At 38.2% G+C, this 24,458-nt stretch overlaps 1 protein-coding gene across 1 annotated transcript; it reads right to left on the reverse strand.

Moving 5' to 3' along the window:
* Nucleotides 1–12,902: 12,902 nt before the first annotated feature.
* LOC148029725 (uncharacterized) lies at nt 12,903–16,085 on the reverse strand. Its single transcript, XM_087686041.1, has 2 exons — nt 13,267–16,085; nt 12,903–13,189 (listed from the first exon to the last, which is right to left on the reverse strand). Exon 1 carries the CDS (start codon nt 14,476–14,478, stop codon nt 13,597–13,599), a length of 882 nt encoding a protein of 293 aa, XP_087542167.1. The 5' UTR covers nt 14,479–16,085; the 3' UTR covers nt 12,903–13,189; nt 13,267–13,596.
* Between the last annotated feature and the right edge of the window lie 8,373 nt (nt 16,086–24,458).

Here is a 24,458-nt window from a genome sequence, read left to right on the forward strand (position 1 = left end):
CAAGCCTACCAACAGTGTAAATGGAAACGTGTTACTAAAATAGAAAATCAAATAAAATAAATAATAAATCAAAAGCAAGCAGTATTCTATTCAACGAACATTTTTTTCTTATCGTGGATACCACTAATAGAGTTCATGAGGATCATTTCTCTAGTGAGAATATCAATATATATGAGGCCACAATGTCCTCTGCAAAGTGAAATGTTAGTAAGAAATAAATACAACAAAGAAGTATACATTAATCTCTTTGCAAAATTGCATACCTTTCGATGTAAGGAAAAAAATATATGTAGTTTGCGATTGAATCAAATGTTTTGTAAAAAATATTTCTATGTTTGAACCAGATCTCAAAAACAATTCCACTGATAATAGTGGATCAATAATAAATATACTTTTAAAGATTTATTGGTTGAGAGAAGCAATCAACACCCTAAGACAAATAGCAAAAACAAAGAAATGTTATTTGCAATAAATAGCACCATCATTCCGTATACTAAAATTTTTGAGAGTCAAAATGCCTTACCTTATGCAACAAAAAACTACAGAATCACACAATTGAATATATTTTTTAACAATCATGGATTTTTCCTCAGGAGATATACTAAGATAATCCTCTTCTAAAGTAGTGCAAGAGACATTCACATCCATTTGCTCGTATACCTCCCCCATTCTTTTCAGATTGACAAGGCTAAGGACAACAATTTTCCTCTTGCAAACTTCATCCTCTAATTATATAACCTCTTGTGGTTTTTCTTGTTGGACACACTTGTTGGGATGACATAGTCTTTGTTGGGTATAAATGTGTCACCTCCTTGATCACTGGCCCTTTTGCTCTCCTAGATAATTTTGGCGAAACATTAAGGATTTCAAAGGATTTTTTATCAGTAGTGGGCAAGGGCTTCAATACCTTATCGAACCTATACATGATTCTACTGATCATACTAAAGTCTCTGTTCATCAAAGTCACCCTATGAGCATGAGCAACAACAATGTAAGCATCGTTCATAAAATCAATAACAAAGTCTTCAACTTCCTCTTGAAGAGAATGGTTGCAAGTTGCCATTTCTTTTGCATGCCAATTTCAATGACCACCCTTGATAATTTATCGGAAATGTCCTTGACAACTCTGATAAAAGCTATCTTTGGAATGACATGTCGTATAGCTCTTTGTGCATTTCTTATCTCACTAAAACATTTCTGAACATAATAAAATCTAGACTTTCTCTTTCTCTTAGGCTTAGAAGGCTCTTCTCCATGGGCAGAAGAGGGTCCAAGTTTCTCTGTTTGTTGAATAGGGGCTCTAAGGGAGGTTGGAAACTTCAAAATGAAGCTTACTATGGGCAAGGGGAGAATACACAATCTCTACACTACATTGCTTTGATTACATGGTAGGAGATTGAGGGAAACCAAGGGTAGGAGGGATCTCAGAAGGGAAAGCTTGAGGATCCACTGATGGCCTTGGCTCTTCCTCACTATCCTTGCTGTCTATTTACATATTCCTTGCAGTCTGCTTTGTCCTAGCCATCACCTACTAGAAAACGATAAGTACACAAATCAAAAACTAAAAACACAAATCAAAAGCGATAGCAGATATGGCATGAAGGGAGGGAAGTCCCAGATTGAAGGTAATTCATTCGTGTCGTATCTGCAAACAAATAGGGAGATTGATAGCAAATACAGCACGAAGGGAAAGGAGTGCCAGATCAGAAACCATGCATTCATGCCATATTTGCAAACAGTGACTCATTTGGCTCAACGTATTTGCAAAACTAACTATCTTAAGCACAACAACAAATATGGCACGAACGCACTGGAGTAGTAGATTGAAGGTGACTCATGCCCTATCTACAAATCACAACTAGCAAGGCCGATATAGCACAAAGACAACAGAGCGCGATATCAGACAAGATGTCCTCCCACCATTTTTGCAAATGCACGAAGGAGATATGGTGCAAATCGAGCAAATTGAGATAACACACCAAATGTATTCCCGCCGTATCGCTAGTTTTGATCCTAAAAAAAGCACAACTCTGTGAGCCTTCAAACCAGATTAACCAATACAGTGTGATGGTGGAAGAGTGTTGACAATGCAAGATGTCACTCGCTCAGTATCGTCGTTCGTGTCGTGGATGTTAAAAGTGAGCCATGTAAGCTAGCATCGGTCTTTTATACCTATGGGGCAGGTGACATGTGGCATTGTATGATTGGCTAGGGTTTGCGATGGCCATCCACATGGCTGTTGATGTGGTTGTCCACATGGCAAATCCCTGTACTTGTCTATATATACTTATAATTAGGTATTTATGGATTTTTAAGCAAATTATCAAGCCTAGCTAGATTTGAGCTCCTCCTACTTTTCTACATTTGTTTTCATACCATATTCAACTCAACAATACAAAGCGAGGATTGTTTTCCTATCTCTTTAGCTCTGTCAATTCGCGTCGTATCGTGCACTCCTTGATACTAAATGAGTGAGCTTCCTCGTTGTGAGGGGAATCATCCTTTCTCACTGTATCGTGGATCCCCCGATATGAAGCATGGAGGCATTGTTCATGTGGTTGAGTGCACCTTTTCACGCCATATTATGCTTTCACTCATATCTAAACCAAATGATTTTGCAAGCTCCCAAGAGGTGGTCACCCCTAATAGGAAAAGAAGAAGATTGTCTTAAGGGTCCAGGGCCTTTGGTTGTCCTATCTTTTCCCCTGAAATCCCCACTACTTCTTCCCCTTGTTCAACAGCAAGTGTGGGAATGCCTAGGAAGTCTCCATTCAAAGGCAAGTCACCATTGAGGGTTCGTGGATTGTCTCAGATCACAAGGACTTCTCCCTTAGAAAGGCTCCTAGACTTTCTTCTTCAGAATGCCATGGAGTTATCTTATTATGGAACTGCAAAGGATATTTTCAACCCTGATTTTGATATTGACCATGTATTGAACTCTTGCAAGAAGTTTTTTTTGGAGGAGTTTGCTGAGTTTAAAGGTCTTGCATTTCCTGTGGTTGAAAAGGATGCAAAGGAATATGTTATACTACCTATTGGGAGCTCACCTTCAGAGAAGGCTTTGTTTTCAAGGAAGTATACATCTCATCCTCTTTATAGGCTTTGTGCAATAGATTTATTTTGTTCTGCCTATTCTAGGAAATGAAAGCTTATGTCAAAAGCAACTGCATTCATTACGTATACTCTTGTTAAATATCGTATCAAATCTAAACAACAATTAGAAGGTCCAAAATGTTCCAACTTCTACCTTTTGGATGAGGTGGAAAAATACAAGGATGCAAATGAATGTTTGGACCCTGAGCAAGAAGCATGTATTGCTAGCAAACTAGATGTTGCATAATTCAAAGCTAAGACCGTTATTGAAGAAAACCATGCAAATGCAGATATTGTATGTGACTCTTCTTTCTATACTGTTCTTTCACTTCCAACTTTCCGTATTAAGGACAAGGAATACATAGTACTATCAGACATCCAAAGGCTCTTCAATCTCAGGGAGGATTATTGTTTAGTGATCATTGCAGAGGCTTCCGATGCTGCAAATAGCATTGTTGATGTCGAAAATGAATCGAAAGAAGAGTTACTTAAATTGGATACTGAAATTATGGATGACAAGTTTATTGAAGCAAGATTTCCTTTCGCTTTGTTTTAACAAGGTAAAGAATGCTGAGAAAGTGTATGGGATTACTGATGAGGAGTTCAACCGCCTTCAAGGCAGACTTCACCAAGGTATTATTATCCTAGTGTAGATTCATGCATAATCCTAAAAACATTGGTATAGGATGCATGTAAACTAGCACCAAGGCATTACTAATATCTAATATTTTCCTTGCTTGTTAAATTATTTATGTATTTGTTTATTTATTAAAATTCAAAAAATAATATTGTGTTTAATTGTATGTAGATAGTTGTGTTGGTGCTACGTAAGCTTTAAAACTTGATAACAATAAGTTTAATTATTTGATATGAATAAATTATAAATGGGAAGCTTCAGCTTATATAGAGGAGGTATATCTCTTATATGTGAAAGATTAGTTATTATATTATAATTAAGGTATTAAATAGATTGTATGATTGTTTTACCTATGTTAAACGTATTTTCAAATAATACAAGCATACAAATGTAACCTAGATCCTAATGTGGTTCCAAGGATATATTAGGAGTGAGAATGATACCACTTATATACATTGAAGGCTATGGATGGTAGCCTTATGATTTTGATCCTTTATGTGGATGCCATGCCTTTGCTAAAAAGTAACTCGTGGATGTGGATGCATCAAAGAAAAGGTTGCATTAAACCTTTGATCTAAAAGACTTGGGGAATGTTGGTGATATTCTTAGTATGTAGATTATCCAATCCAATACAAATATAGGCACATAATCCTCTCTCATACAAAGATAAGATACACTAACGTGAAGTATCACTTCATTAGGAGGTGCTTAAGGACAAGTGGATTGACCTTGTCAAGATTTATATTGATGATAAACTTGCAAATCTTCACATGAAGAGCTTGTTTTCTAAGCGCTTTATACACTACAGAGTGCTGATGGGTATTGAATAGTATCTTTACTATTTATTCTCCCTTAAAGGTATCTTGGTGATGCCAGGAGGCATATTTCACGGTGGATTCCGTAAACTTTGATGACTGGGGCTCATACACAAAGTGGATTCTTTGTGCGAGAAGTTGATGGGGACGCCTGTCCTTTTCGGGCGTTTCATTAATTTAGTGTGTACATGGGTGATTCCATAGTGGGTGATTCCGCAAAATGCATATTAAATTAATAAATGTTTATGAGTTTAGAGTGCGCACTCATAATAAATTAAGGTTAGGATTTATTTCTAACCAGTTGATTTATTTATGTAGCTGAAGACTGCTAGGTATTCACTTTTGTCGGTTTAATTGTATTATTTTACTAACGATTGTGAATGCTTCAGTTGATGTGTAGAGATAGCAGCAGTGGCGGAGGAAAGCATTGGAAGATAGCGAGTATTCGATTTTTGGATTATATTTTGATAGGCGCCACGTCTATATTTTGTCATGCCTATTTATTGAGGCATCGATTATTTATTACTATTTTGTATGCGCATGGGCGCACGGTTATGTTATTTCTATTTGGACATTGTATTGGGTGTGCCAGACTCTTTGGGCACCATCCATTAGCTTTATTCCTATTTTTGTGTAAAAGCAAACTCAAAAGCTAAAAGCTTGCTATTTTGTAATTTGGGCTATTATTTGAGCATAAAGATGAAATATATATAAAATACATGCTTTGTGGAGCGCTCACACAAGGCATGGGGATAGATTGCACCCAATTGGTCTCTTGCTCTTGTCGTTCATGCTTTTTACCTTGTAATTTGTGCAAAAAGTAGCGTTCATTGTTCTTGGGGACCTTCCGGCATTTACTACGCGAGCATACAGCGTCTGATCTGCGCACCAATAGGTCTTTAAGTAGGAGGTTATTGGGGTAAATGCTACTAGCAAAGGTTGGGAGAACACCCCTTATACTAGTACATATTGTGCAATCATATACAAGTGAAGATAATGAAAAATAAGAGCAAGTGAATACCCCAAAAACCCTCATGTGCTTCCTTTCTCTCTCACCCTCTTGCACTCTCATAGCATTGACTCCACATCCCACCATCACTTCCTCTCAAAAAGGTACAAACATCAAATTTTGCTAGATCAAGGCTAAACTTTTTAACTTTTAGACTTATGAGGCTAGTAAAGCTCATACAACTTATTCAAAAGTCACATCAAGGGTGCTAAAAACTAGAAAAGAGAGGTGAAAATGTCACATCAAGCATAGATCCTTTGATTGAAAATGCCTTAAGCGGATGAATTTAGAGGCACTTCATCACCTCTTCCTAGATCTAGATGAATGTTGGCCAAATTAGTTGAGAGTCAAAGATTACATTTGACCGCACATGACATTGTCTTATATATCCATTTACATGTCATTAGTGAAAATTAATAAAGCAATATATTTTGAGGTGTTTTTGTCCCTAATGGTTAATAGAATGACACAAACATGTTGAAAAGGATAAGGATAGATGCAAATAAAGCATGGATGGACAGTTCAATGTTAGTATTGCTATGAGATTCATTGATGTGTTTAATAGTGAGTACACAAAAAAAACTTACAAGCTCATTTGATATATTTAACATACATGTACAAAATAATCTTGCAACTTTGTGCCTTTGCAAAAAGAACCATTTTAAAAGAAATATTGGTTTTACTTTGATTATGCATTACTCAATGCAACTTGGAACAAGGATATATGTAGGAAAGTTAAATATTCCACATTTTGTTTTAAAGATTTATATGAAGTTAGCATCCAACAAGGGACTATGGCAATTCTTAGAGATAAAGAGAGGATGGAAAACTTATGACAAAAAATCCACCTAGCTTTCTATTTAATGACTTTAGGCATATTCTCTTTATACACTTTGAAGACAGTGGCATGCTAAGGTCTTACTAGGAAGTCTTGAAAGCGAAGTGAATATATTGTGAATTTTTTGTTTTTGGCCTTCTTACTAAACATGTGGCTACCTTTACTTGTGAAACCCTTAAAATTCTACTAGAGTGCCAAAGTCTGGCATTACTTGCAACTGGTAAATCATGATAAGTTAAAATGTTAGGTAAGAAGAAAAGCATAGGGCAAGGCACACTTGAGCAAGAAAAAGACCATAGAGAAAAGTGATGTAAAAAGCACAAACCAAAGTGGTTGAGCTCAATGTTGTCCAGTAGTGCTCACAGAAAAAATGGCATTTCACTATAGTTGTATAGAATGAAATTTGAAGATGTATCTTATTCTTTTCATGTCATGGAGTGAACTAGGAGAGAGAAAGGAGAGAGAGGATTGCAAGAGGGAGAAAGACAATTAGAAGAGAAAAAAAAAAGGAAGGAGGTGAGAGAAACATTAGGAGAAGAGGGAGAAACACAAGAAAAGAAGGAAGGAAGTAGCTATGAAAGCTAGAGGAGAGAGATGAAGAAGGAAAGTGACTTGTAGTATTATTCTATGGTGAAAAATGATAAGTCCCTAATACCTTTTATAACCACCTATGTGACAAGTATTATCCCTTTATTTTCCACTATTTCTTATTATACTTCCCATCCTTTACATTCCATCCCCACTCAAATGAAGTTTTTGTCCTCAAAAACAATTTGGGACTTCTTACAATGGCTAAAATATGAGGAGGATCAAAGTACCACTATGTCACGATGGCTATAAATTGAAAATTTATCATGTAACAATCCAAATCTATAATGAAAAATCAAGTGGACTGTATATACGTTCATTTAAGATGATAAAGCTAAGAACTTGACCACCATAACTCCGTAAAAAGGCAATTGCAAACAATAGACAGCATGCAATATCTACTACAAACTCTACTGTAGTAAAACTGAAATAACTATCGACAGGCTTATCTAAATCAAATGGGCCATATGTCGAAAGAAAGCTTATTTGGTGTACTTTCAGTCCATGTAGACCTTACTCCTCTATAAGCAAATCAAAAGTAAAATTCTTCTAAAACATAAGCTATTTGAAAAGCACCTACAATAAAACAGGGGCTAAAAAGTGCCTAGTTTTTAGCCAATACAGCCTCTTAAGAATAAAAATCTCCCCCCAAGATGGATGATGGTCTAAGCAAGGTCCAAAATCAAACCGTTATCCTCCTAGATCGAAAGGTACTCCAACATAGTGATTGTCAAAAATGAGAAAACTATCATCAATCACATGCTTCTTATTGCCCAAATCAAACAGATAGAGAAAATCGTCCCCATAAACCCCATGATCACATCCATTATCCCTCAAATCATAAGGAAACATAATGACATCATCATCTTCATGTACATCTACATCATATGTAGTCTAATCATAGTGCCCAACCATTGTCAAAGTCCTCATAATCATATGCATCCAAAGGAGTATACCAATCTTCTCTTGGTGGTTGTGGACCATGGTTGAGTGCAAACGGATGCATATCCTCAATAAGTCCATCATGAGATTGCTCAAAGACTTCAAGATCTGCATATTCAACATAATCCGCATGCTCATTTTCCTCTTCATTATACTTCTTGTTCATATTATTGCTCTTCCCCATCTACATCATCAACACCTTGAATAAGCAAAGAATTCACCACTACATTTGTTTGACCCCCATAATCATGCTATCCAAACTCATTTGAATGTGGGAAGCCATCATCGTTATCAATTTGTTGATAGCCAAGGCTAAAAGAGTGATTGTATACATACGCATTATCATGATGTTCATAAGAACTATGCTGCTAAGTAAATGAATGCTCATAAGCATAATCATGACTACACTGCTAAGTAAATGGATGCTCATAAGCATAATCATGTTGCCCATAATATCCATACTGCTACCCAAATTCATTGGAGTAATGCTCTCCATCATGACACGATGCATGATGCCCATAAGCATTAGCATGTTGTCCATATGGATTTGCAAACTGCTCATATTCATTTGCATGTTGCTACCCATGTATATATTGTTGCTCATAAGATAGTGGTTGTCTGTACTCAGTAATGCACACACTTTTCAACAATTGCATTAGGTCTTCTTGAGATGCTGCATTAACCTTGGCAATTGATTCAACCAACACGTTCTTATCGTGTACATGAGCTAGGCCTTCTTGCAAAAGAGCATTGCAATAAATATTTATGAGAGCCTCTATAATGCATTGTTGTACCAATTGAGAAGCATAGGATGTTAGGTGTGATGTACAAGCACTCGTTCTATCCAAACTACATCTATTACTTTTGCTGCCATCATGGTATCATCAAAATTCATAAGTGCAATGCTATTACATCAATAAAATAGGCCATTTGAGCATCTGGCAGCTTGCTGAGCTGAATTTCTTCTATGATACTATTGATTACAGCAGACATCATAAAAAATGTTTGCCAAGCCACTCTTTGCATTTTCTTACAATGCTTGAACAAACTTCTCTACATGGATTCCCTTGAAGGTGCTACGACGGCACTTACCAAGAGGTATTGCACCAGCATAATGTAAAGACCACCTTGCATCCTTAGAAACCAATGAGAGTGCTCTCAATGCCCTAGCTGCCTCTACTCTAATAAATATGTCACTACCAAGGCATATGAATATAAGCAATGGATCAATTGCCCCAAAGCTGAGATATTATCTACTACTTAACTAATAACCCATCGTAAAGATTGCCAAGAGAGTGCCAATTTAATAACCTTTAAAATGCTTTATCCGACAACGAGCTCAGAAATGTATGCTACAAAGCTGTGGCATATGTCCAAGACTGATGCAACGAGGCTCTTACTAGATCAAGTGCAAATCTCAGTCCAAATCTGATGAGGAAATCATGAAGATAGGCTTCCAAGTTCAAATGTCTATCCTTGCATGAATATCACTTCAAGCATCACTCATCATGGTCAAACTTGTCCATGGGTAATGATGAGAAATCCGTCCCTTTAGATGTCATTGCTATTATTATGCACTTCAACCGCTCTAGCAGACCTACTATTCCACTTCAACAATCAGCAAATTTGTTACTCTACTGCAAGTCAGTAGTTGCGGCTCAACTTGTTGCTAGAGTATCATAAAACCTCATACATCTGATTAATCCCTTCCGAAACACCAATAACATGCTGCTGCTCTAAAGTAATGGCTCAAAATGCCATGTCTGCAAGTCAAATCTGAGGAGCTAAGAGAAGAAGAACACCACTATATTCCATTAAGCATTCCAAGTAGCCTATCCTTTCTGCTTCAGTCCTTTACTGCTCAGAATCTGCAAGTGCCTCTCAGGTTAGGTTTGCCACAACCTAGAATCATGGATGAAGTTGTTGAAGACTGGGATAATTGTTGCCTATTATGCATGGAGAAGATAAATTCAACTGATAGACAGCAGGATGAAAAGCTTGTAAGAAAACTGCACTTATGGATGCGCTAAAATGGAGATGTTTGGAAAGCTTTCATTGATTGCTTAAGGGCTAAATACTTCTCAATCTGCCTGCGGAAATTGTGGGCTTGGAGATGCTTTTTGATGCAGTACCTGTCCTTACAAAGGCATGCCAGGCATGCCCCCTTTCAAGCTTGGGGAGAAGGTTATGATACACCATACATATTGCATACAAGGTACATCTAAGAGACTAGATATCAATTCTTTCATCAATGTCAAAGTGGCTTGAACAACCTCAAAGCTTTGGAGCTCAGTATGGGGCAGACAATGCTGAGCAGTCCATGCCAGTAATCCAAGTGCTTCTGCACATGATCAGATAGACCTTCATGCAGGAGCTGCACTATGCATATGGAGGATCTTATGTATGCACCTATTTTAGGCCTATCTGAAAATACCAAGTACAACTTGACATGAGAAGAACTCATTTTTGCCTTGCATCATTGCTAGCACCTTGAGCAAGTGTCATGATTTGCAGCACGAGCATCTGATTCTGATCTTGATCATGTCTTGATCAGTTACTGCAGCCTGAGAGTTTTCAAGCAATGTTCTTATTTACAAAAAGGACAGCCATAAGTGTTCTGCCATGGCCACAGTTGCACTTTTTTCGTTGGATTGTTACTGGCCTTTTCTGCAATCGCCTGCGTCATAGATCAAGATGTGGTTGATGTGGAGGATGATCTCATAAATGGGGTGGGAGATGCAAAAGTGGGGTTTGTTGGTGGGAAAGAACAGAAGTACTTGCAAGAAGACATTAAGCAAGCACCAAGTGTCAAGACTGTAATCCACTATTCGGATCATGCCGACAAAGCAATCCCCAGCTGGAGAATAGGCTTGTTCAGAACTTCTCTGCTGTGGAATTCAGCGATGTAGAAGTTCCTCCACCTGTACAGAAATCTTTTCCCTATGCCTTCACAGTCGGTAAGCGTCAGTCAGCACCAGATGTTTATAGGAAGTAGTAGGAAAGAGGTTCACAAGAATCATCACTAGTGAAGAATTTGAGCATATGAATGCGGAATGTTTCCAGAACTCTAAAGTCCTGGTCATACGATGCCTGCCCAGAGGTGCTTACGAATCTGGCACTCGTTGAGAAATCTCCAGAGGAAGCCGAATTGCATAGAGATGCTTCTAAATCTGGCCTTGATGCTCTTTCCACTCTTAGTGAGCAGTCACTTAAGGCTTGAGATTCCTAAAGAAGCCATTGCACAGATGCCGATCTAGTTGCACAACCACCAAGAGAGGGTAGAGGCAAGAACCAGTTGCTGCCTCGCTACTAGCCTCGAATAACTAACCAGAAGCTTCAGCAAATTACATCAGAAGACTCAAACTGTACTGTCACTCCTTTGTTTGAGAAAATGTTGAGCGCAAATGATGCAGGTTGAATAGGACAACTTGTTCTTCCTAAAGCATGTGCAGAAGCTTATTTTTGTCCAATTTTCCAACCTGAAGAACCGCCCCTTCTCCCACAAGCAATGCTTGCTTTATAGCTTGAGCAAATAAGCACCCACGGCAACCCATTTATCAGATCTGTGTCTAGCACAATAAATGCCAGCATTGGAGCCCTTTCAGGCCACTTCAAAAACATTAGCAACCATCAAGAATCATCTAAATTACCCTGTTCTTGGTGCCAATAGTTTGAAATACTATTGTAGCTCACATGATGCTGTTGCCTTCAAGAATAGTATTAAGTATATTGCATTTCGTAACCTTTTTGAAAATGCAAGTGCTAGAGTAGCAGTAAATGGGGAAGTTTCAGATTGTTTCCCTCTCAAAAGTTCGATTAGATAGGGTTGCCGATTGGCTCCTCTCCTTTTTGCTCTTTCAGCTACAGCGATAGGTAGTTAATTAATAGTAAGTAGGTGATGAAGTAGCAAAAGGGAAAACCCAAGGTGTCCAATCACTGAACAATAACGAAGGCATGATACGGGACCAATTTGCTGATAACACACAGTCCCCAATGACTCCCATCTCTATTGGAGTCTTCCGGGACCACGTCCACTTTCTACCAGGCATTTGGCTTTATGATAAATCCAACCAAAACAAGGATCCAGGCACTGATCAACCCACCCGCCAACTAGTTTCATCAAGAAGGTTGCAAAGAAATTGAGGAAGGGTTTCAGATTGCTAGGCATTCCTATGGGATTTGGGGTCATATGAAGCACAGATGGAATTAGGTCTTCTTAGGTAACATTAAAAAGAAGCTTGAGCATTGGAATGGGCTTCACTTCAATTTTGTAGCTAGGATTGCAATCAAGACTCTATCTGGTTCAGTTGTTTACACAAGGTCCTAGATACATTCCAGCTGTTCAAGAAGGGATATATGAAATTTTGATTACAGAGATTGGACACAGGTGGACGGGCCCAGAACAGCCATTCCCCTTTGCAAACAAGATATCCAACTCGTCCATGATAGGCAGAGATGCTGGGGTCCTCATATTAAAAAGGCCATCCAGCTTAATATGCAGTTTAATCCAAGAGGAATCTATTGGCAGGATGATAAACCCCTGCTGCCACTTCCCAACCTCCCCAACAATCAAAGAAAGCTCACATTTAAGCTAAACGGGAGATGGAGTCTCAAAAAATAATGACATGTCTTATGTAGCTTATCTTGCTGAAAGCAGTCTAGACATGATCTAGTGGAGCTAAAACAGGCATTATGGAATGCCTCCTTATGATGTTGCTCTGTATATGAAGACCCGGCCAAGGTTAAGTTTCTCGATATAAAGCTACGTACGTGTAATTACCCCACTTTTATCTCTTTTTCTTCAACCTTAAAACAATTTACAGTTTCCTTTACAAAACACAGAATGGCCTCAACATTTGGATCTCAAACGTTGAAGAAGAAGAAGAAGAAAGAATTGATAGAGAGACCGAATCTAATAACCATATCCAGTCTGACTGAAAATTGTTATTTCTGGTGAGTCAGATGGTAACACACGCCATAAGAACAAATGTAATGTAATCTGAGTGTTATAAACAAATGCAAGAAGTACAAATGCAGTGTAATCCGAGTGCTTATACTAACAAAAAAAGAAGTTAATGCCCTCACAACCTGTGGCTGTCGTTACAAGAACCATAGCCGTTGAAGCACACAATTATCTCAATAGGATCTTTGAATCATGGTGAGTCTGATAAAAATCACACACTTGAACTCGCCTAAGAGGATGCCCAGAGTAAGGCATCACCCATGCCTTGGAGGGTGTGCCCAAGTCGCCATGCTTAACATGAAATCTGTAAATAATAAAGCATATATCTTCCTTATTAGAGAATACAGATGGATATCAAAGTACTGCTCATGATGGACATACATGAACATTGGCAGAGCCTACTCTGACTAGGTTTTACAGGAATGGATCGATGCCATCACTGTCTTCACGTGCCTGTATCTCCAAATTAGCAGAGTATTGTGACTAGGTATTGCAGGAATTAGTGCCCATCTCTCCTTAGCACATGTGCAAGTTGACATTAATGACTGCTCAAGATTAATATCAGAATTAGCAAGAGTGTTGTGACTAGGTTTTCCAGGGATTGAATGTCATTAATTTTCTTCACCGGCCTTCTTCACAACCCAAAAAGCACAAGTGAGTAGGGGCAAGACATAATTGTGGAGCAGCTCGCAGATTCAGGGGGTATCATTACTAGTCACTTTTCCAAGCATACAGAAGTAACGAAAAACCAGACCCATCTTCACCCTTGTGATTTGAGGACTGATGCCACTGGAACAGAGATGTGCTGGAAGCTAAGGTTTTGCCGGATGCAAGGGATGTTTGGAACATGAAGACAGCATGGCCATGGCTCGGATTGAAGAGCCAATTGTGCACATCCCATAGTAACTCGACAGGGAACCCGTCAATTATAATGGTTTGATTGCCCCTAAACTTCCACAGCAACCTCTTCACCTGCACCACCAGCTGCTTGTCGACCCTCACACACAGCTTCGGCTCCCTGCCCCCGGCAGTCTGGCATTCAATGGTGATCTCATGAGTCCGGCCTTTCTCGCCAAATTGCGCTGTGGTGCAGTAGAGCCTCTTGCCAAAGATGTGCTCTCTTCTTGCCATCAAGCAGGTCTCTGTAGATGGCGATTTGGCTAGAGTCTTTCTGTAAGCCTCCTGATCCATATCCCCTACAAGAAGCACCATCTCATTTTCAGATACGACGGCCAAGAAGAAACCCTCAATGGGTTCTGGTCCTGCCCCATACTTTGCTCCTGATAGGTCCCAAAACACCTCCATAGTACTGTCCTCAACCTCAAATGTCTTGCTTCCTTTCTTCTTCCAGAATAGCCATGGCTTCATGTCCACTTTGCATGAGCTTGGGCATGATGTGTCTTCCACGTTGACTGATAATCCCTGTCCAACAAGCGTTCTGCACCAATTCACAGCAATTACTCGTGGAATGCCCCCAAGCATGATCCGATATAGACATGTCACAACTTTTTGCGATATTTTGCCCCCATTGTAAAAAGAATCGGCAACTTGCACACCATATTCACCAAAGCAGAAGGGTAACTCGCGCACCATCTCTCCTACAAAATATGTTCTTGACCAACACTAACGAGAGGATTTGTGAGGACCACCTGCTCATGAGATGATTCTCTCTTCGTACAGAACAATGTTGCAATGCATGGTCGACTGGTTGATCAGAGCACCTCAAAACCCCATTGCAAAACCTTTACAGACATGGAGCCTTCAAGTTATCTGCATAGCTGGGGAGAGAAATACAATGTACCATTCTATAGCTGAAGAAACCAAGAACAATGAAGACAGCCTTCACAAAAACAATGAAGACAGCCTGCAAAGGAAACCTGCCGAAGGCCAATGACGAAAAAGATTTCAAAGAAACCTGAAGAAATCCTGCCTAACAACAATGAAGAACCTTGAACCCTTTGCAAAAAATATAAAGCAAATGAATTACAGAGAAGAAGCAAATGCAGTTAATGGGCTTAATTGCAAGGTGCCCTTCCACAACTTTAACCAGCAGAGCAATGTATACCCAACTGAAAGATGAAAGAAAAAGACCAGTAAGGACTCTTTGAAATGACCTTGTACACAACACCAGAGGAGGAAATGAGTATGGCGAAATGCAGTAGGTAGCCACTCTTAGAAGCAAAGCGAAAGCAACAGAGAGAGCTGCAAAATCCTAGTATGGATTATTCATTCTACAGCACTAGAAGAGAGGACTGAGAGAGGAGCTCAAATGCAGAGTGCCAATAAAGGCAAAGCTCGTGAGGGGTACTGTGCAGAGAGGGCTGCAATGTTGAGTAATCAGAGGACAAACAGACAGAGAGGAGGAGAAGGAAGCCTTAGGGATGATTATGTGGTTGTTGGGTTCCTGTTATCTGACTTGTTCATGTCAGTGTACCTTAAAGCACAAGGAGGGCATGGCAGCAGAACAACCCAGGTCCCAGACTGACTAATAATGAAAAAGGGATAACTGGGTGTGGGAATCTGAGAGCAACTCGAGTATTTGAGAGAGTCTGAGACCCTGTAGGCTCTGAGAGAGAGAGAGAGAGAGAGAGAGAGAGAGAGAGAGAGCTTTATTGCTTTTGTTGGACTGTGTCTGTGGTAAGAAAAGGACCTACCACCTTCACATGAAAGTCTTTCTGTAACCTGTTATTTTTTTCAACTGCACAAAAAGAATCAGTAATTCCTGATAAACCATTGGGCAAAAGAAAATCACAGAAGCCTGCAGGGTCTGGAGCTACAGCAGGCACAGAAAGACAGCGAGACTAAACAATATAGACCATTAAAAGAGAGGTCGCTTCCTTCGTCCGACTCCGACGTCCTTCCTTCTTGGCCTCTGGCAGCTGTCTCAGTGTGCGTCTTTCCCTGTCCTCGCGAGCAGCCATGGCCCATCATTGCACTAGAATTTCCTTGGGTTTGATAAATTTAATATCAATTGACAACACCCTCATTACTTTCTATGCTTATGGTCTCCTCGTGTTTCTGCCGCTGCTTCTTCTTCTTCCGTGCTCTGTACAGGTATGATGTCTGTTTGCGCTGTTAATAAAACAAGCTTCTGAATTGCTGAATTACAATTTACGAATTCTTGAAGACAGTGGTGGGTTTAGATTTTTTTCAGAATATGCACAGTGCACACTTCCACCTTCCAGAGTCCAAAGTCGAAACTTCACCCTCTTCAATAGGTATTTAAAGAAACCATTTAAAACCTCGAAAGTCTTTTTTTAATAACAATAAAAGCGTTGCCATATGGGTCTTTATTGCGGGGGACAATGCCCCCAAGACCCCACGGCCCACGGCCCAGAGGGCACCCTCACAAGGGAAGGCAAGTGCCTCAAAGTGGCGCGGTTGGTAGGAATCAATCCTTAGATACCCACCTCAACCAACTAAGCTACAACTCCTTCACAAAACCTTGAAATTTATTATATCTATGTGTATGTATATAAAATGTGTGTGTGTTTAAAAGACAATAACATATACTAGGCTATGTGTTGAAGGAATAAAAACCCCCTCTCTATTCGCCACCAAACAAATCAATATCACCCAAGAAATGAATTGAGAAATCAAATTGCCTCACAACAATAAGGACATGATTTTGAATAAGTTTGCCATTGACACTAATAGTGTTAAAGATAAAGGTACATGTGCCCACATTGCCCATGTATTCACTACACTTCCAATACACTGCACACTACAAGTAGCAGACACCCATCATTGTCACTTTATTCTTTATTCTTTCAATGACTAATAGAATAAGGAAGACGGGTCACACGTTGTCACTGATTGAGCCTTTCTCTCTTGCTCTCTTGCTCCATCAGCCATAGCTCACACCTTCATTGCTTCTGCTTGCTCATGCACTCACTCGGGCTTCTCCTTTCAATTGGTAACACTTGTACACTACAAGTAGCGGACACCCATCACTATCACTTTATTCTTTATTCTTTCAATGACTAATAGAATAAGGAAGACTGGTCACACGTTGTCACTATTTGAGCCTTTCTCTCTTGCTCTCTTGCTCCATCCACCATAGCTCACACCTTCATTACTTATGCTTGCTCATGCACTCACTCGGGCTTCTCCCTTCAATTGGTATCAAAGCCCTTGACCAAGGAGCTTCATCAACTCCAATTTTGAAAAGTTTCAACATTTTACTCATGGCATGCATGGTTTCTTCCCTATAGGGTATGCATTGATGCTTCACTACTCCAGTACTTGTTAAGTCTTGTTAAAACTTATTCCAGAGCTTGGATGAACTTGGTTGAGGCTCTCATTAAGCCCTATTGTGCTCAACAATGACAACAAACCCCTCAAGCTACATCACATTGTTTGTGCTTGATATTACATGCCCATATCACTGATGACCAGTACCAGTACAACTCATCTCTAGTTGTCCCAGACATTGGCAACTCTTAAGCACTTGCCCTAGCATTAAACACTCCATCTTGGGTTCCATTTTGGAAAGAAGAGATGATTAGATACTCAAACATACATGTTGTCTATTAAGATGGGAAGCTCAATACGTGTAGACATTGATGATGGACCGCCTAGTTAGATGGGTCCGCATATCTACATCTAGCATGCCAGTGGTCATTATAATCCTCACATGGCCATTAACTCATCATTCATTATATTTAGTTTGTTGCACCTACCTACAACAACTGGCATAGTTATAGTGTCAGTCGATTAGTATAGTCAGTTATATATTATTTGACTTAGAAGATCACTTTTCTTTATGTTGTATCTTATCTATACTTTGTGTACATTGTAGTGTGTGTGAAAGAAAAAGAAAAAACCAACAAAAAAATATTTTAGCCTCCATCTCTCTTATTGTATTCTTGAGTGAGCTTCCTATTGTATGTATGGTGTGTGTTTAGCACAGCAGCTCAAGTAACTCCCTCCACGATGTGATTCTTGGCATGGTGTTAGATTGGTGCCATTGAGATAGGTTGGTTTTGAAGGTTGAAGTGAAGGAGAAGAAGTAAGGATCTGAGCAAGTAAGCAAAGAGTAAGAAGCTCTTCCATTCTTCCACTCTTTCTCTTGGATAGAGCTTATGGAGCCACCAGAAGCAAGGCAGAGCAAAAATCTCATATTATTTGTGAGATTTGGTGTGAGAAAGCAAAGAACTGTATATTTTGTAAAAAAACCCTTTACGATTTATTCACTGTTTTTTTGGCCATCTAAGGCCATTTCAGGCCCCATTTTAGACCCACAAGGTTACAGATAGTAGTTTTAGAGTGATTGCAATTTCGGATGTATCGACCGATAGGGGTGCATAGGTTTTAGATTTCAAATCTATAAGTTTCGAGTGTTTGCTAGGAAGCAAACACGAGTTTTATTTACAAACCGGTTGCAGATTACATGTACAATTGAGTAGTCAATGAAAGAGATTATTTGGTGTGTTGTTATTCACTTCTTGTAAAAGATTGCAAAAGACTTGCTTATTATTTTGTATCAATTTTGTGTGACAAAGAACTGTGGAAACCTCATTATTGAGCAGCTCCAAAAAAACAATTATCCATCATAGAAGTTTTGTGTGACGAACTTCTTTATTGGGAAAAGGTCTTTACATGCTTATTTCATGTGAAGAAAATGAGCTAGAGCTAAGTAATCCTACAACTATAGAAGAATTTAAGGTGTGGAAAGATTGGAATGCAAAAGACAAAAAGGTGATATATTAGCTATCTACAATCATTGACAACACTATGTTGGGGCATATTAGAAATTCAAAAACTTCACATACAGCTTGGGAAATCATATAGAATATATTTTTAGTAAACACAAAGACACGAAAGATTCAACTTAAGCAAGAGTTGAATACCTTCAAGAAAGGAAGGATATCTATTAATGAGTATATTTTTAAGGTGAGAAGCATAGCAAATGCTTTAGCAGCTATTGATATAATGCTTGATGATGATTATTTAGTTTCATCTACCTTAGATAGCCTTAATAATGAGAAGGCCTAGAAATCATTTGTCACTTTTGTGTATATATGACAGCCGTTTCCATTTTTTGATGGGTCGATCTCTCTCATAATCATTGAAGAAATCAACTTACAAGGTGAATCATTTGAAAGATGTGGTAAACAGGTCCAAACATTTTACTCAAGTTTAGAAAGGAGATGTGGTATGGATGTGTTGGTGATAACCAACAAAATAGTTTGAAATAGCAATTCAGTGACATGTAGAATTCAAGAGACCGTGGAAACTTTAGAGGCAGGGGGAGCTCTAGAGAAAGCGGTGGATGACAAAATAGATGCTCTCAAAATTTTGGTATTGTTTATCATTATTGTAGCAAAATAGGTCATATTGCAACCCATTGTTATACTAAGAAAAATGATATTCGCAATTATAAATTGCAGCATGGAAGCTATACATAATCTTCACAATAGAATCAAGACAAAAATGTGCATTTGTTTATTATGCAACATATAATGAATGTTGCTATAAGAAAGGAGACACATGATGATATATGATATGTTGATTCAAGTGCATCTAATCATATGACCAATCGTGCTGAATGGTTTGGAGAGATACAAGATTTACAAAAGCTAGATTATGTGCAAACGGGTGATGACTCATATCGTCCAATTCACACATTGGAAAAGTTTCCTTGTCATGATGGCTAGATAGAGCTTGTCATATGTATTACATGTGCCATCCATCATAAATAATTTAGTGTTTGTTGGTCAAATGGTAGAGCAAGGGTTGCAGGTTCGATTTAATGCAAAATGCTTCTTTGTGGAAGATTTTAATGATAAGTGAAAGGTCAATCACAAAAGGAAGTAGAGTTGGCCACACGTTCACTTTAGATGCTGGAATTCCTACTATGAATATTGCTATATATGCTAAAGGCAAGGGAGTGGTTGTAGACATTGAAGTATGGCACAAACATATTAGAGATGCAAATGTACAAAGGCTAAAATTAATGTAGTCCAAAGGATTGGTTACAGGGTTGCCTATTTTTAGAGTTATAGAATTTTATAATGTGTATGAAGCATATCAGTTTGATAAGCAAGTAAGACAACCTTTTTCACATGATGGAGGTGTGAGCAAAATTATACTTGATGTTATGCATACAAATGTTTAGGGGCCTACACAAAACATATCTCTTGATGGTAGCAAATATATTGTCACATTTATTGATTATTGTTCACAAAAGCTATGGGTATTATTCATGAAGGAAATGAGTGATGTATTTGAGCACTCCAAAACTTTCAAGTTTACTGTTGAAACAGAAACATGCTTGAAAGTTAATTGTTTGATATCTTATGGGAGAGGGAGAGTACCTCTATAATGAGTTCAATGACTTTTTGAAGTCTCGTGGGATATCGAGACAGTTTACTTGCAAGTATATCCAACTGTAAAATGGGGTTACAAAAAGAAAAAATAGGCATGTCATAGAAGTTATACGAGCATTGATGTGGCTGAAAATAATATGCCAAAATATTTTTTGTATGAAGTTGTTTGTACTATTGTCTACAGTATAAACAAAAGTCCCAAAGATGTAGTTCATGGAATGATCCCCGAAGAATACTTTATAAGCAAGAAGCCAAGTGTGTCACACTTGAAAGTATTTGGCTGTATTGCATATATTCATGTGCTAGATGAGCTGCAAAAGAAGCTTGAAATTTTATTTTTATTAGATACTCTTTAGAGTAAAAAGGATATTGTTACTATAACCCTATCACGGGTGAGTTCAAAGTGAGCAAGGATGTTATTTTTTATGAGACGAGCAGTTGGTATGCATCTAATGGTGATGCATTGGATGATAATGACGATTATGATAGTTATGTGCAAAAAGAAAAGCAAGAATCATAGAGCCTTAGGAGACCATAAACATTATTTGGTACTACATCTACAGTTAACCCTTGGTTTGGGAGACTAAGGAATAGCCCCACATCGTTAGGTGCATCTACAAGTGTTGTAGGTAAAGATGAAGGGAAGTAGAAAGTATTTAATAGTAATGATATATCTGCTAGTGATTTGGGATTTGATGGATATTCTAGTGGTTAGAGTTTGGATGATGATCCTAGTATTCCTTCAGTCAGGACACTAGGTGTATAGAGAGCACATGGTAATGTACAGGCTCCATTGTGAGTGATCCAGTGGTACCCTATTAAAATATTTGGTTTTGAAGGTTGTGTAACTTACCATTATTCTTATATGGTAAAGGTGGTTGAGGATGTTGAATCCACTTGTTTGAGAATGTTGTTGGTCATACTCATCGGTATGCAACAATGGATGAGGAGATGGCTATATTAGAGGCCAATAAGACTTGGGATCTAGTACCATTTCCTAAGGGCAAGAAAGATATTGGTTGTAAGTGAGTCTATAAAATCAAGCATAATGTAGATAGTTTTGTTAGCAGGTATAAGGCTAGGCTAGTTGTAAAAGGCTATGCTCAAATATATGGCATAGATTATGAAGAGACATTCAATCCAATTGCTAATGGTAACTATTAGGTGTGCAATTGCTTTAGCATTAGCTAGCACTCAAAGTTTGCAACAAATGGATGTAAAGAATGGCTTCTTATATGGTGAATTACAAGAAGAGGTGTATATGGAGCAGCCAGCAGGTTAAGAGGATATATAGCATTCCACCTATGTCTGCAGGTGCTCTATGGGTTGAAGCAAGCACCTAGAGTATGGTCTAATAAGATTGGAGAGTATCTTGTCAACATTGGGTTTTATGTTTCTGAGGCTAATCATTCACTTTATGTGAGAAAGTGAGATATAGGTTTGGTCATCATTGTCATCTATGTGGATGACTTGATCATTATAAGTGATAGTGATAGTGGAATTGCAAAAGTTAAGAACCATTTGAAGAATAAGTTTCAAATGAAGGATTTGGATGACCTAAGGTACTTTCTTGGCATAGAGGTGATCAAATGTGATGATCGTATATGGCAATCCCAAAGGCAATATGGCTTAGATATGTTGTCCAAGTATGGTATGACAGCATATAAGCCTCATTCAGTGCCATTGAAGCAAAATGTAAAGTTAAGTGCTGATGTTGGATAGGGATGAGATAGAAGATCCTATTATGTTCAAGAGGATAGTAGGAAGTATGATCTACATAAGTCTAGACTTGAGTTATGTTGTTAGCATTGTCATTCAATTTATGCAGATGCCTAGAAAGCCTCATTTGGATGTAGTTAGATGCATATTGAGGTATGTGAAGTCCACTTTGTGTTATTGACTTTTTTATGAGGTATATAAGGATATACATGTGTTTGGATACATAGATGCTGATTGGGCTAGTAGCATGTCTAACAAAAGATCTACCAACAAATTCATGTTTTCCCTTAGTAGTGCAACAGTTACATGGAGCAACAAAAAGCAACATGTAGTATTGAGTATAGAGGCTAAGTATAGAGGTATTACTATGGCAGCATGTGAGGTGGTAGGGTTGCAAAAGTTATTGGGTGATTTGGATATGCAAGGAGATAGTCCACTTGTCCTTCACTATGATAGCATGAGCAACATATAGTTAGCTAAGAATCCAATGTACCATGCTAGGACGAAACACATTGAGGTGTATTACCACTTTGTGAGAGAGAAGATATCTGGAGGTGAGATTGACTTGGTATATGTCAATATATGAGATCATATAGCTAACATTTTCACAAAGGCATTGGGTGTAGAGAAGCTTTAAAATTTTCAATGTTTACTTGGAGTTACAAAGATACAATCGAGCTTGAGGGGGAGTATTGAGATGGCAAGCTCAACACGTGTGGACATTGATGATGGACAATCTGGTTAGATGGGTCCACACATCTAGACTTAGCATGTCAGTGGTCATCATGATCCTCAAATAGCCATTGAATTATCACTTATTATATTTAGCGTATTGCACCTACCTATAGTTGGCATAGTTATACCACCAATCGATTAGTATAGTTAGTTATTCATTGCTTAATTTAGTGGCTACTTTTCTTTATGATGTATCTTATCTATACATTGTGTACATTGTAGCATGTGTGAAAGAAGAAAAAGAAACTAGTAAGAAAACATTTTGGCCTCCATCTCTCTTCTTCCATTCTTGAGTGAGTTTCCTCTTATGTGTATGGTATGTGTTTGGCACAGCAGCGCAAGCAAGTCCCTCCACCATGCAATTCTTGGCATTGTCTACAAGTCTAGACAGCTTGTAACACATTTCCACATGCTTCTCTTATGCTCATGGTGCTTGGTTATGATGCCCACTTGTTAGCTTGATGCTTTGAGCATGCTTTGAGATATCAATTGGAATATATTAAGCTCATTTAACTCAGCTTTGATAGGGTATTTCATTGCTAAAATAAATAGGACATCAAGCTTTTACATAGGAAATATATATGCCTATTTCTCTTCAATGCCCTTCAGGTACTTCGTTGGATATATTAATGTATGAGATTGATGTTATGCACTTGGATATGCCTATGGAATGTCTTGAGCTTTTCATTTAAGCTTAGTTACATGTCTTGGAGCTTTGGTCTATTGCTATAGTAATCATTTACTTATGAGTTTGAGGATTTACTACATGTGTTGCTCCTAGATGTATGGTCTTGATGAATCTTAGCTTATGTACTTTATGTATTGAGCTTGATTGCTCACCTATCATTTGGTTTTGCTTCGGTGGGAGCTACTTGACACTTGGATCTTCATATTGAGCTTTGGATTTGTGCACATGAGCTTGAGGATACTTCATTGAGACAGTGGGACTTTTATTTGATATATGTGCTCTCTGGATGCTACTTAGATACAATTAGTGCCTAGTGGGTTGACTTGACTTTTTGCTTTGGATCCAACACTTGTCTTTGTCAATGTGTTGTTAGTGATGTGTCTACCTTGCTAGGCTAAGTACTAAGCTTCATTACAGTAATTCTTGAGACCTACTATATATAAGATATTTATGTCCATTGGATGTGTCTCTCTCTAACACATTGAGCTTGAGAATTCTCAGTATGGGTTACATGCTCCATCACTATTAGTTTCTTGTACATATCTTGTTTATTGCAAATGGGATATTATTGCTTCTTTATTTCAAAATGAGTCCAATGTAACTACTTTTTGCGTCATAGTTGGAGCTTGGATTTCTTGGATCACTTATCTACACTTGGTTTTGAACTTACTATTGTTTTTTTTCAACATGCTGTAATTGTAGTTTTCAACATTGTTTATGAGAGTAGACATTTTATCTTGATAAATCATTGGCTACAATTAGTGACAGCTCACTATTTTGGTAGTTTCTCTTGCTAAGACCTTGTGTTGGCTATCATTTTAGGACTCATTTGTAGTAATTTATAGTAGCTCATCTTCTTGTACTTTGCTTTCATTTGTTAGCATGATGACTAGTGGATCAAATGATTATTATATCTTTAACATTGACAAGCTAGATGTGGCACTAAATACAACTATTGGAAAGCACGTATATGATAAGTTTTGGTGCAAAAATTGTAGATTAAGCCATTGAGACACAAGGGTGTAAAGCCTGAATACTTTGATGCTAAGGATTGGGTTGAATTGGATGAGTTATGTAAATCTACAATCATTTTATCACTC

The sequence above is a fragment of the Lygodium microphyllum genome, chromosome 10 (assembly GCF_053477565.2).
Source record: "Lygodium microphyllum isolate KBCC chromosome 10, Lygodium_microphyllum_v1.1.10, whole genome shotgun sequence".
In the NCBI taxonomy this organism is placed as follows: Eukaryota; Viridiplantae; Streptophyta; class Polypodiopsida; order Schizaeales; family Lygodiaceae; genus Lygodium; species Lygodium microphyllum.